A 14,965-nucleotide genomic window follows, 5' to 3' on the forward strand; every position below is an offset into this window, starting at 1 on the left:
CTAGCAAGAAACTCACTCCCTCAACAGGTAAAGTCTCTCCAACTCCAACCAACACAGGCCGAGATAATAATTCGGTTCGGAGGAACAACTTACACAGGGGAACCGTCATCGTACCCCCAACGCCCTTTATCAATACATGCTCACCCGTCAACGCCTGTTCTACGTCAGGAACAGCGCTTTGTAATACCATACTGAGCGATGCAGCAGTGTCTCGCAACACAGTTACAGACACTCCGGGCCCATCCTCCTCGACAGACACTGTACCAGGGAATACAAATGGGTTAAACAGACTGCGTTCTCTTCCCACATCAGGATCCCCTTTTTCCTTTACATCTGCAGAAAGCAAAGTTACATTAGCAACACGTTTCTCTCTAGTCAACTCAGGACACCTTGCCCTTACGTGCCCAAATTTTTTACAGTAAAAGCAACCAATTTTTGACACATCTGTATTTCTTTTACCCAGGGTCCAGGTACCTTTACCCTTGTGTACCTTTCCCTCTTGAGGTTGAGAAATGCCTGGAGGGGAAGGAGGCTTACTTGATTTATGCGTTAATGTATAAATTTCCGCCAATGTGGCAGCTCGATCAATTCTACTTACTTCCTTTTCTAGCAAATAGGTTCGAAACGTCCGGTGGAATACCCTTAACATACTGTTCCAGTGCAATTAGTTCCTTTAACTCCTCATAAGTTTCAATTCCGCTAGCTGATAGCCATCTATTAAATAATCTATTAACACTGTTACCATACTCGAGGTATGACTGGTGGTTTCCTCTAAAACAGTTTCTAAACTTTTGTCTATAAAATTCTGGAGTGCATAAGTATGCCTTCAGCACTGTATCCTTCACTACCGAATACTGGCTCTGATCTTCAGAGGACAAGGATAAATACGATGAACGAGCCTTACCCACTAAGGCCGTTTGTACCAGCACACACCAATATGGCTTAGGCCAGGAGAGGGTGGTTGCCAAACTTTCGAACTGCTCGAAAAACTCCTCCGGGTCACCCTCTAGGAACGTAGGGACAAGGCGTACTACGCTGTTTATATCAAATGTAGGTTCCAGCAACCCTTGGGCACCCTGCTTCTCCATCATTGCAAACTTCAAGTTTGTTTCGACCTTGAGCCTTTCAAGTGCTATCCTCTCCTTCTCCAACTCCTTCTCTACTTTAAATTTCTCTAGAGCTATCCTCTCTTTCTCTACCTCCAACTCTATCTTAGTAATTTCCACTTTATCCTCATCTCTCTCCGTCTCTCCTTGAAGCTCCATATCACACAATGTCTTGGCACTATCCTCCAGAATTTCTTTCGAGATCAAATCTTGAATGACTGCTTTCTTAATATCAGCCTTGTTAGATTTACCTGTGATTTGAACCTTGTAAAACCTAGCCAAAGCTATCCAGTCATCCTTAAGTACTTCACAGTTCTGCAAAAGGGCAAGCCCAGGATCCTTAATGAATTGTGCAATGTCAAAAGACTCCATATCAGCTAGCGAGGAATTATAACCTAATTAATACAATGTTCATAAACAATGGTTAAATACTCAAGAAACAGTAAGCAATTATTATTCACTGCAAGTATACCGCACTAATACTACACCGCTGTACTTATACTTTATAGTACGATACCTTGTTCTGTATAATACACTCGTTGCACAATATGGTACCCCACATATAGTACGATCGCCGCACAATCACAATACGTGCAATCATAATACCACACTATAGTACCCGGTATTATATAGTACCTTCACTTTATATGGTACCTTCAATCTATACGTTACCTTCAGTTATATGGTGTACCTTCAATTTATATGGTGCCCCGCATCTCCACCATTTTGTTATGCCACATCTTCCCAGGGCACGATGATCCCCGAGTATTCCGATTGAGGGCCCCAATATGGCGTAACAAAGTCCGAATTAACTGAGAGAGGACTTGGGCCCTTAAGTTATGCGTAATTACCAGTCAACTGTTTCTTATATTGTTTCAAATAAAGAGCAACAAAGGAAAATAGATTTAATTATAAATGGGGGCTTAAGCATGACAGAACAATTCCAATTAGAATAAGATGCTGCCGGCGAATGAGAATTGAAACATGGAAAAGCCGGCAGCTTTTAACAAGAGTATTAAAGAAAATAAAGATCTTGCACAAGTATAACCATTACCATATAGACAGACACACACGGAATATAATAATCAAAGTTAAATTAAATCACTAGAGACCTAACTGCACTGGAACTAAAAATGTTTAATCTTACTTGACACAGGGTATTCTCACCAGTTCTTACTACCCACGGTCCCTCCAGACAACTCAAACTCACTCACCTGGCCGACCGCCCACGTCACCTTCGGCCACCAATAAAGCAAAACTAAAGGCATCCACATTCTTTGTTACAAGATACAAATTTATATCTGACTGTACATGGACGATTACATATACAGTAATTATTCATGTACTAGTGCGTTTAAGCATTCACATTACACCACCATAAAAGGAATACATTCATCGTACCTTCGAACAACGTATCACCTAGCAGACGACAGTAGTCGTTGAAGGCGAACGGACAATAAACTTGCATAGTACATGGTTTCATACATAATACATAGTTTCATACATAGTACATAATATATACACAATACATAATTTACATAATACCTAGTTTCATACATAGTACATAATACATACACAATACATAATTTACATAATACATAGTTTATCATAGAAAAAAATGCACTCTTGCATAACATATATATATATATTATATATACATATATATATATATATATATATATATAAGAGGAGCAGGAGGAGTGAAGCAGTCACTAAACTACCATCCCTTCCTCCCTCCTTCCCTCCCTCGCGCTACTAGCGTCATGGCGCAAAATATTTATAAAAAACATTAGTTTTAATTCTTTATGGATTTCTATGTAAAATCTGAAGGTACTATCGTGTTCAGGGGTTCTTTACGTAGGAGAACACATGGTTTAGCACTTATCATATGCTGTAAACAACTCCACATGATTGCTTAGTTTCTTGCCCTCACGAACTTTGAAAATGTTATTATAGTTGTAAAATAGCTGTTCTATCTAATAATTGAAGCCAAAATTTCCTATCATAAACAAAGTTGAGAAATATAATATTTTCTGAATGAGGTGAGGAATTTACGTGGCGCTGGTGTCTATGTGGAGCAGGAGTCTGCAGGACTAGCAACTGTACCAAACTGCACGGCAGAAATTGAGTATGATTTCTTATTGGAATAAATTATAATGTTCCTTTAATCTAACGTGCGTAAACAAGGCTTCCATAATCCTCCCTTTCTTTCCCAACGTTTTGTCTTTAATAACACATCGTCAAGATTAATCATGATGATACAGGAAATGATTGGTTACAAATGATAATATAAATATATATCATAAAACAATAAATAAGAAAGTAGTGTACATGAATTTGCCACTTACATTTAAGAATATATATATGGGCCAGTTCACAAGATACAAACTATCTATATCCTAAGAAGAAATTACAAAACAATAAAAGTACTGTAGTTTTTAATAGTACATATATAATTTTCTTTCATATGAATATACAAAATCACCCACACACCAACCCAAACACACACAATATATATATATATATATATATATATATATATATATATATATATATATATATATATATATATATATATATATATATATATGAGTGGAAGGGTGGTGAGTTAAACACAGAGAACTGTTGTAGTTTTATTCACTGACGTTTCGTCCTTACCAGGACATTCCACTCATTTGTCTTCCATACTTCAATATATATATGTATATATATACATATATATATATATATATATATATATATATATATATATATACACACATCCATCAGGAATACCAGGCTTTATTCGGGTACAGTTTAAGTCCAAAACTGTGGTTGATTAATTCTCGAATGAATAGATCGACAGAGGGGTGGACTCGATGTATTACGTCCACCAACTTGTATTTTTTTTCATAAAAATGAGTGCAGCTATGGATTCACTACTAAGAGGAATGTGGAGTCAAGAGTCTAGTACTATGGGGAACGTAAAGGTTAGAAAGGTCGAGAACTTTTGCTTTTGGCCAAAGGATAACGAGTCCGGAAGACCCTTCATCTGGGATGGTCCTCCTCTTGTTCGTCTACACACGACCGCTCTCGCCTTCCTACTCCCACTTCGCCGGAGTCAGACCTCAAGACGACGCAGGACGCAGTCGACTCCGGCCGAAGACCTGGACAAATGCGACGGCCGAAGACATCGAGGGACTAGAACTACGTCGAGGGACCTTAGCAGCAAACGACGAGGAAAACATCAGTGGCTCTCAACTCGCACAAGAAAATGTTCCAGGAGAAGGACCACATCAAAAGAGGAATTCCTTGACTCCCACCGGCGATGGAGTTGGAGGCCTGACAAGGACTGATGATGACACGCGCCGTGATGGTCAAAGTCAAGGAGGTCCTCGTGGTCCTTCTTCACCAGAATACAGAGAGCAAGTGAGGGAAGAGAAGGACTTCGAGGGACCTTATGAGCAAACTTCGAGGGGCACATTACTCGCTCTCGACTCGAGGAGAAGGACCACATCAAGAGAGGAATTCCTTGACTCCCACCGGCTACGGAGTTGGAGGCCTGGCAAAGGCTGATGACCACACGCGCCGTGGTGGTCGAAGTCACGGAGGTCCTCGTGGTCCTTCTTCGACAGAAGACAGAGAGCAACTCGATGTGACCCTCGAATACTTGGAGACAGTTCACTTACCTGCACTTTTGTAGAAAGCCCTGAATAAAGATACGTTTGTTGGTTGTTTTATTTTCCTTTATTCTGTCGCTATTTTGCGTGTTGGTAATTTTGTAAAAGGACCTCAGTAGAATTGTATTTATTGGTTTTATTTCTTCCTTTAATCTATCGAGTTTAAAATCTATTGTACATGCATTTATCGAAAAGAATAGAAAATACAATATGTTCGGAGATTTTATTTCTCTCATTTTTCAATCTATACAAAAATATATCTCTTTTGGAACCTTTGAACTTGTGCGACTTTATAGATAATATGTCGAATCTTCATCGCAACGCAGTAACCGATGTATTTCTTTCTCTTTCAAGCTTTGTCCTTTGTCGACATGAATCCTGAAAACCAAAGTGTATTCCAGAACAATTCCAGAAAACAAAGAAAGACAAGGAGTACAAATGACGTGAAGATTTGGATTGTTGTCCTGCTTGAATACTGACGTCATGTACTCGGTTTCAGCGAGTCCAGAACACACTGGGCAATGCTAATCTTTCGAAAGACTTTTTGACATGACCCACCGCTCTTATGCACCACATTACCAAGGTATGTGAATATTTCGAAGACCTCATTACCTTCATCTCATGCACGGACAGACTGAACTTTGTCATCCAGTAAGCCCCATAACGTTTTTCTTAACGTAAACACTTGGATTATAACCGAGTTAATTTACACTGAGCTTCTTTCCCTGGGCCTTTCAGAAGATCTATCGATATGCCATCTTCCCAAGGGGCTTTTCCTAATTTCTAGAGTGAACGCCATTTCTTTTCTTGTAACTTCGTGTACAATATTAATGTCTACAGATGAATTTACTGACTCATCTACGGTCTTTGATGAGTAAAGCTCTTGGTTCCAAAATGAGAAAAATAAAATCTCCGAACATATATTGCTTTTATCTAATTTTTCGATAAACGCATACACAGCGAATTTTTAATGAGACAGAATAAAGGAAGAAATAAAACCAACAAATACAATCTTATTGAAGTCTTTTTACAAAATTGCCGGCCCACCCAACAGCGACAGAATAAAGGAAAAATAAAACAACCAACAAACATACCTTTATTGAAGGCTTTTTACAAAAGCGTAGGTCCGTGAACTGTCTCCAAGTTTTCGAGGGTCACATCAACTGCTCTCTGTCTTCTGGTGAAGAAGGACCACGAGGACCACCGTGACTTCAACCACCACGGCGCGTGTGGTCATCAGCCTTTGTCAGGCCTCCAACTCCGTCGCCGGTGGGAGTCACGGAATTCCTCTCTTGATGTGGTCCTTCTCGAGTTTTCCTGAGCAATTCGAGAGCGAGTGATGTGACCCTCGTTGCTCGTTCCTTATGTCCCTCGAAGTCCTTCTTGTCCCTCGCTTGCTCTCGTGTCTTCTGGTGAAGAAGGACCACGAGGACCTCCTTGACTTCAACCATCACGGCGCGTGTCATCATCAGTCCTTGTCAGGCCTCCAACTCCGTCGCCGGTGGGAGTCAAGGAATTCCTCGCTTGACGTGGTCCTTCTCGAGTTTTCTTGAGTGAGTAGAGAACCCTTCATGTGTCCCTCGTTGTTCTCTTTCAAGGTCCCTCGACGCTGTTCTTGTCCCTCGATGTCTTCAGTCGTTGTAGTTCCGTTCTTCGGCCGGAGTGGACTGCGTCCTGCGTCGTCTTGAGGTCTGACTCCGGCGAAGTGGGAGGAGTAAGGTGAGAGCGGTCGTCTGTAGACGAACAAGAGGAGGTTCATCCCAGATGAAGGGTCCTTCCTGACTTATTGTCCTTTTTTCGGCCAAGAGCAAAATTATTTTACCCTTTTAACCTTCACGTTCCTCTTAGTTCTAGACTCTTGACTCCATAATACTCTTAGTAGTGAACCCATAGCTGCACTCATTTTGTAAAAAAGATTTTACAAGTTGGTGGACATTTATACAATTCATCCCTTCATCCCTCCATCGATCTATTCATTCGAGAGCTGACCAAACATGGTTTTGGAATTAAGCTGTATCCGAATAAAGTCTGGTATTCCCGTTAGTATATATATATATGTATATATATATATATATAATATATATATATATATATATACATATATATATATATACATACATATATATATACATACATATATATACATACATACATATACATGTATAAATATATATATATATGTACATATGTATATATATATATATATATATATATATACTGTATATATAAATATATGTATATATATATATATATATATATATATATATATATACAAATATATGGTTTAGATGATGAACATAAACACAGGGAAAGGCATGGAACCCTAAACACTAACGTTAGTGTTTAGGGTTCCATGCCTTCCCCTGTGTTTATGTTCTCCATCATCCAAATCATTTGTCTAAAATACTTATCAATATATATATATATATATATATATATATATATAATATATATGAATATATACATATAGATATATGTATATATATATACATATATATATAACTATATATGTAAATATATATAAATATATACATATATACATATATATATATATATCATATATATATATATATATATATATATATATATTATATGTGTGTGTGTATATATATATATATGTATATATATATTTATTTATATATATATATATATATATTGTGTGTATGTTTGTATATTTATATAAAAGAAAATTATATATGTAATATTAAAAATTACCGTATTCTTATTGTTTCGCAATTTCTTCTTAGGATATAGATAGTTTGTATCTTGTGAGCTGTCCTATATATATACTCTTAAATGTAAGTGCCAAATTCATCTATACTACTTTCTTATTTATTGCTTTATAATGTATATTTATATAATCATTTGTAACCATTCATTGCCTGTATCAAAACAATTTATTTTGATTTGTTATTAAAGACTAAACGTTAAGAAAGAAATGGAGGAATAAACCCTAGTTTAAACACATCAGATTAAAGGAATATTTATACTCCATTGCAACAATAAATTATATTCAATTTCTGCTGTGCAGCTTGGTACAGTTGGTAGTCCTGCAGACTCGTGCTCAACAACAGCGACACCAGCGACACACAAATTCCTCACCTCATACAGAAAATATTATATATCTCAACTTTGTTCAAGAGATAGGAACCTTTGGGTTTAATCATTAGAATGAACAGTCATTCTACAGCTATAATTACATTTTCAAAGTTCTATAGGGCAAGAAAAGAAGTAATTATATGGATTTGAAGTCAAGGTAAAGAAATGATTCGATTTAAACACATCCTTACATATAATCGAAGTTTTCAGCAATTATGATAACAAGTGTAAAATAAAACATATGTTCTCCTACACAAAGAACCCCTGAACACGATGGTTCTTTCAGATTGCACAGAAATCCATGAAAAATGAAAACAAAGGATTTTTTATCGATATTTTGCGTCATGACGCTCGTAGCGCGAGGGACGGAAGGAGGGAGGAAGGGATGTTAGTTGCTGATTCCCTCTTCCTCCTCTTCATATATATATATATATGTATATATATTATATGTATATATATATATATATATATATGTATATATATTATATGTATATATATATATATATATATATATAAATATATATAGTAGTAGACCTACGTCAGTCGGTGTCAACTATGGATATTGCGCCGGAGAAAGTCATGATTTTGCTAGCGACAGTGACGGCTGTGGCTGGTGAGTCCGATGCGGGAGTGGCAGTCTCGGCCGCATTTGCTGCAGGTGTGGCTTGTTGGAGTGGCTGCTGGGGTGTGTGCCTTCCGCTTGGCTCTCTTTTCACTGGCTGTGGTCAGTGAAGAACACTGCGCCATTTGCTGCGGTCGGCTGCTACCTCTTCCCAGTTCTCAGTGTTGATGTCCAGGGCTTTCATGTCACGCTTGCAGACATCTTTGTAGCGCAGTTGGGGTCGACCAACGTTTCTCTTGCCGGAGACAAGTTCACCGTAGAGGATGTCTTTGGGGATGCGTCCATCTTCCATCCTTCGCACATGGCCGAGCCATCGAAGTCTGCGCTGCCTTAGCAATGTGAATATGGTAGGAAGACCTGCTCGCTCGAGTACCTGGGCATTGGTAATCTTGTCACTCCAGCGGATGCCAAGGATGCGGCGAAGGCAGCGCAGATGGAAGTTACTCAGTTTGCGCTCCTGCTTCGAGTAGGTCGTCCATGTTTCGCTGCCGTAGAGGAGAGTGCTGACAATACACGCGTTGTACACTGCCATCTTAGTTGACGTTGACAGCTTCTGGTTCTCCCAGACGCGGGTGGTGAGGCGTCCTAGGGTCGTAGCAGCCTTGCCGATGCGCTTGTTGATCTCGGCGTCAAGGGACAGGTTGTCGCTGATGGTGGATCCCAGGTATGTGAACTGGTGTACGACTTCGAGTTGGTAGTCGTCGATATAGATAGCTGGTGGAGTGTCCACATCCTGACTCAGCACATTGGTCTTTTTTAGGCTGATGGTCAGTCCGAAGTCTTTGCTGGCCTGGGAAAACCTGTCCATGAGGCGCTGGAGTTCTTGCTCATTGTGCGAGGTGACAGCGGCATCATCAGCAAAAAAGCATGTCCCTGATGGTTATCTCAGTCACTTTGCTTTTTGCTTTCAGTCGAGCCAGGTTGAAAAGTCGACCGTCAGATCTTGTGCGAAGGTACACTCCTTCTGTTGATGTTCCAAAAGCATGCTTTAAGAGCATAGCAAAGAAGATGCCGAAGAGGGTTGGAGCCAGTACACATCCTTGCTTTACTCCACTCTTGATGTCAAAGGGGTTGGACATGTTGCCTTCATACTGGATCGTTGCCTTCATGTCATCGTGAAAGGATCTAATGAGACTGTGGAGTTTTGGAGGGCAACCGATCTTTGGAAGGATGTCGAACAGCCCTTCCCTGCTGACCAGGTCAAAGGCCTTAGTCAGATCTATAAAGGCTATGTAGAGGGGCTTGCGTTGTTCCCTGCATTTCTCCTGAAGTTGACGAAGGGAGAATATCATGTCCACTGTGGACCGTTCTGCTCGGAAGCCACACTGAGACTCAGGGTAGATGCGCCCAGCGAGTTTCTGGAGACGCACAAGCACGACGCGGGCGTAGAGTTTCCCAACAATACTCAAGAGCGAGATGCCTCTGTAGTTGTTACAATCACTCCTTTCACCCTTATTCTTGTAGAGGGTGACAATCTTGGCATCTCTCATGTCTTGCGGCACGGCTCCCTCTTTTCCAACACTGGCATAGGACGACATGGAGGGGCTGCAGTAGAGTGTTTTTTACAGCACTTGATGAGATCAGGGGGAATACCATCATTGCCAGGTGCTTTGGCCGCTTGCTAGGCTGTCGATTGCTTTAGCAGAGTTCGGCAATGGTTGGTTCAGCATCTAGTTCTTCCATGATAGCCAGGGGCTAAATGGCGTCCAGGGCTGAGGGGGCAACGGTGTTCTCTCTGGAGTAGAGCTCAGAGTAGTGCTCCACCCAACTGTCCATCTGCTTGCCCTTGTCGGTGATCACTTCCCCACTGGGAGTCTTGAGGGGGGCTGTTTTGCTCTGTGTTTGGCCTAGAGCTGTCCTCGATGCCTTCATACATTCCTCTGATGTTACCCGAAACAGCTGCAAACTGGATGGAATCGCTGAGCTGTTGCCAGTATTCATTTGCACAACGTCTTGCAGTTTGTTGCACTTTGCTTCTTACTGCTCTGAGTGCTTGCAGGGTTTTTTCGTTGGGAGAGCGCTTGTATTCAGCAAGGGCAGCACGCTTTGCATCAATAACAGGGGACATCTCACTGAACTTAGCGTCAAACCAGTCGTTGTTCTTGGAGGTTTTCTTCCCAAAGGTTGCAAGGGCTGTTTTCTGAATGGTATCGCGGAGGTGGTTCCACTTCTCAGCTGCAGAGCAGTGCTGGTGTTCGACGGACAGAGCTTTTTGAAGGGACTTGGCAAACTCTTCGACTTTCTCAGGGAGATGCATACCCGTGGTGTTCATGCGAGGTTTGCCTTTCTGCTTGGACTTGTGCAGCTTCTTAGGTTGTAACCTGATCTTGCAGCAGACGAGAGAGTGGTCGGTGTCGCAGTCTGCGCTGTGGTAAGTGCGGGTAATCTGCACGAGCTTGATATTGCTACGACGGATCAGGATCAAGTCCAGCTGATGCCAGTGCTTTGAGCGAGGGTGACACCATGACACCCTGTGTTGAGGCTTGGTCTGGAAGAAGGAGTTGGTCACGCAGAGACTGTTGTAGGAGCAAAACTCCAGCAGGCGCTGCCCGTTGTCGTTGATCTTGCCAATTCCAAAATGCCCAAGACAGGAAGGCCAGGAGTCATGGTCGGCACCCACTCGAGCGTTGAAGTCTCCCAGGATGATGACCTGTTCCTTGGGGGCTATGTTCTTTACGATGTTGCTGATGTTGCTGTAAAACTCGTCCTTTGCTTCTGCTGTGGATGTCAGAGTGGGAGCGTAGGCGCTGACGAGAGTGACAGGACCTTCGGAGATGTAGAGGCGGAGTGTCATCAGGCGTTCAGATCCCTTGTCTCCTGGTTCGACCATACTCAGCAAAGTGTTCCTAACAGCAAATCCAACTCCATGCTCACTTCGATCCTCTGCACTCTTCCCATGCCAGAAGAAAGTGAATTCCTTCTCCTTGAGGGTTCCGCTGTCGGCAAGGCGAGTCTCTTGTAAAGCTGCTATGTCTACCTGTAGTCTCAGCAGCTCGCTGCAAATATATATATATATATATATATATACATGTATATATATATATATATATATATATATATATATGATATATATGTATATGTATATACATGTGTGTGTGTGTATTTGTGTGTTTATGTGTGTGTGTGTATGTGTGTGTGTGTGTGTGTGTGTGTGTGTGTGTGCGCGCGCGCGTGTGTGTGTGTGTGTATGTGTGTGTGTCCCATGGACATTAAATAGCATAACTTGCAACGTGAGAACCATGTCAGAACACAGATTGGAGAGTTTAATGGAAAAACTAGAGAACATAAATTGAGAAAATCAAAGACCTTATTCAAATCAATAAAGTCATTTGTAGACGTTTGTAATGTACCAGAAGTTACAATGAAAAATATAGCATTTACTCTAAAAAAAAATATGGAACTAGGAAAAGCATATATACTTACTCTTACTGACTCTTACTCCGCTGGTCTTCGGGCCACTTGGTGATCCACAACCGCTTTCGAAGTGTCTCGCCATGTCTCTCTGTCCTGTGCCACCTCCTCCTTCCATTCTCTTGGTTCTATTCTGCAAATCTGAACATCTTCTTCAACGCATCTCCTCACCTGAAGGAAAAGCATATATGGAAAATTATATATCAATAGATCGTCTGACATCTGACAAAAACAGAGAAAGAAATTCATTGTAATTAAATAAGCTCAGTTGTATACCAGTTGTTTGCGTCCAAGGTGTTAGACGGACGATTTAACTAATCGAGAAAACGACAGCTTTTTTGCTTTAGTAGATTACGAGATGGCCTTTGACTCGTTAGAACCAAAAGCAGTATTAAACCCGCTACGGAAGCAGATTATAAACGAACATATCATATTGGTTCTAGATTTTTTTAATGCGAAAGATACAGCTGTAATTCGACTATATAAAGATGGAGAAAAGACAAAGATCGAGAAAGGAGTACGGCAAAGTGATACAATTTTGCCCAAACTCTTTATGGCTTGCCTTGAAGAGATTTTCTGAACGATTCAGTTAGGAAGAGAAAAGTTTGGAAGTTAATTGTAAATTAGCTCAGTTGGACACTAAATGTTTACGTCAAGAAAGGGTCCGTTGAATCATGATGCAATAATCTAGTTATTTTACTACAAAAAAGGAGAACATAAAGTCCTTAGTAACGACCGAATGATTAGCTTGTTATCAAAGGTATACAAAGTATTCTCAAAGATCCTTTCAAATAGAATATGTAATTTTTTTAAACAGAAACGACCCAAGAGAAAAGGTTTAGAAGCGGATATTCGACCCAAGACCATTTATAGATGATGAAGGACTTTGACTCGATAGAACTAATAGCAATACTAAAGTCGCCACGAAAGCAGAGTGCAAACGAAGACGTCTTAAGGGTTCTAGAAAATGTTTATACGAAAGATGCCGCTATAATTCGACAACATAAAGGTACTGAAAAGATCAAGATCAAGAAAGGAGTAAGTCTACTCGTGATATAATTTCACCTGTTTACGGTTTAGCTGGAAGAGATTTTCTGGACGTTGAGTTGGGTTGAAAAAGGCTTGAAAGTTGATAGCGAATATCTTAATCACCTAAGACTTCCGGATGACTTTATTTACATTTGAGAAGGAGTAGAAGACTTGTAAGTTATGCTGAGTTATATGAACAAGGAAAGTCTCAAAGTAAGGAATAGGAATAAGACCAAAATAATTTTCAACCCGAAAGCTCAAAGTAGAGAGATTATAATGGATGGTGAGAGTCTTGAAGAAGTTGAAGAGTACAATTACAGACCAGATGGTGAAAGTGACTAAAGATCATGATAATGAAATAAAAAGCTGTATCACAATTGTTAGGAAAATATTCGGTAAATAGAAAAAGATCATGAAAGGCTCTCTATCTTTATGTTTCAAACGCAAAGTTTACTATCAATGTATAATGAGTGCGATTATATATCGGATGAGAATTTGGAAATTGACGAAGGCGATGGCGACAAATTTAAGGATTGCACAGAAGAGAATAGAAGATCAATGATGGGAATAACGCTGAAAAACAGTTGGTGAGAGAGCAGACTGGAGTGAAAGATATTGTGGAGGCGGTATAAGAGAGGAAGTGGAATTAGGAAGAGAAGTTAGCGCAAACAAGTGATAAGCGATAGAGCAATTGTATTACTGAGTGGACGCCGCGAGAAGGGAAGCGTGCAAGATAGAAATGGAGAGGTCATTGAATGCAGAGACAGAATGGTAAAAAAAAAAAAAAAATTAGAAGAATCTTGCCAAGAGCTTTACTCATCAAAGACCGTAGATGAGTAAGTATATTCATCTGTAGACGTTAATATTGTACCCGAAGTTACAAAAAAAGAAATAGCGTTTCCTTTAAAAAATAGGAAAAGCACCTGGGGAAGATGGCATATCGATAGGTCTTCTGAAAGGCCCAGGGAAAGATGCTCGGTGCAAATTAACTTGGTTATTCTCCAAGCGTTTACGATAAGAAAGCGTTATGGGGCTTACTGGATGGCACAGCTCAGTCTGTCCGTGCATGAGGTGAAGGTAATGAGGTCTTGGAAGTATTCACGTACCTTGGTAGTGTGGTGCATAACAGCGATGGGTCATATCAAGAAGTCCTTCGAAAGATTAGCATTGCCCATTGTGTTATAGACTTGACTAACCTGAGGATATGGCGTTGTCGATATTTAAGCGGGACTAAGATCCGAATCTTCATGTCACTTGTGTTCCTTGTCTTTCATTTTCTGGCCTTGTTCTGGAATACCCTTTGGATTTCAGGATTCATGCCGACAAAGGACATAATTTGAAAGAGAGAAAAAATGTATCGGTTAGCGCGTTACGATAAAGATTCGACATATTGTCTAAAAAGTCGCACAAGTTCAAAGGTTCCAAAAGAGATATATGATATTTTTATAGAAAAAAAATGAAAGAAATAAAATCTCCGAACATGTTATGTTTTCAATGACTTTTCGATAAACGCATACACAACGGATCGTTAAAGCAACAGAATAAAGGAAGAAATAAAACCAACAAATACAATTTTATTGAAGTCTTTTTACGAAATTGCTGGCCCAACAACGGCGACAGAATAAAGGAAAAATAAAACAACCAACAAACATACCTTTATTGAAGGCTTTCTACAAAAGTGCAGGTAAGTGAACAGTCTCCAAGTGTTTGAGGGTCACACCAACTGCTCTCTGTCTTCTGGTGACGAAGGACCACGAGGACCTCCGTGACTTCGACCACTACGGCGCGTGTCATCATCAGCCTTTGTCAGGCCTCCAACTCCGTCGCCGGTGGGAATCTCGAAATTCCTCTCTTGATGTGGTTCTTCTCGAGTTTTCTTGAGCAATTAAAGAGCGAGTGATGCGTCCCTCGTTGCTCGTTCGTTATGTCCCCTCGAAGTTCTTGTTGTCCATCACTTGCTCTCTGTCTTCTGGGGAAGAAGGACCACGAGGATCTCCGTGACTTCGACCACTACGGCGCATGTCATCATCAGCCTTTGT

The 14,965-nt window shown here is 40.4% G+C and overlaps 1 protein-coding gene across 1 annotated transcript; it reads right to left on the bottom strand.

Annotated features, from left to right (window-relative positions):
* Positions 1-10,233: 10,233 nt before the first annotated feature.
* LOC143025685 (uncharacterized) lies at positions 10,234-14,720 on the bottom strand. The gene is made up of 2 exons (XM_076185685.1): positions 14,647-14,720; positions 10,234-11,422 (listed from the first exon to the last, which is right to left on the bottom strand). Exons 1-2 carry the CDS (start codon positions 14,718-14,720, stop codon positions 10,234-10,236), a joined length of 1,263 nt encoding a protein of 420 aa, XP_076041800.1.
* Between the last annotated feature and the right edge of the window lie 245 nt (positions 14,721-14,965).

This window comes from Oratosquilla oratoria, chromosome 5, assembly GCF_046742065.1.
Source record: "Oratosquilla oratoria isolate Oo_2021 chromosome 5, ASM4674206v1, whole genome shotgun sequence".
Taxonomy (NCBI): Eukaryota; Metazoa; Arthropoda; class Malacostraca; order Stomatopoda; family Squillidae; genus Oratosquilla; species Oratosquilla oratoria.

What these genes read in the sequence shown, in the direction of transcription:
- LOC143025685 (XM_076185685.1), bottom strand. Translation starts at nt 14,720, where the DNA reads ATGACACGCGCCGTAGTGGTCGAAGTCACGGAGGTCCTCGTGGTCCTT. An exon ending in CAGAAGACAGAGAGCAGTTG is followed by an intron (nt 11,423 to 14,646) that starts GTGTGACCCTCA and finishes CCTTGCCGACAG; the next exon opens with CGGAACCCTCAAGGAGAAGG.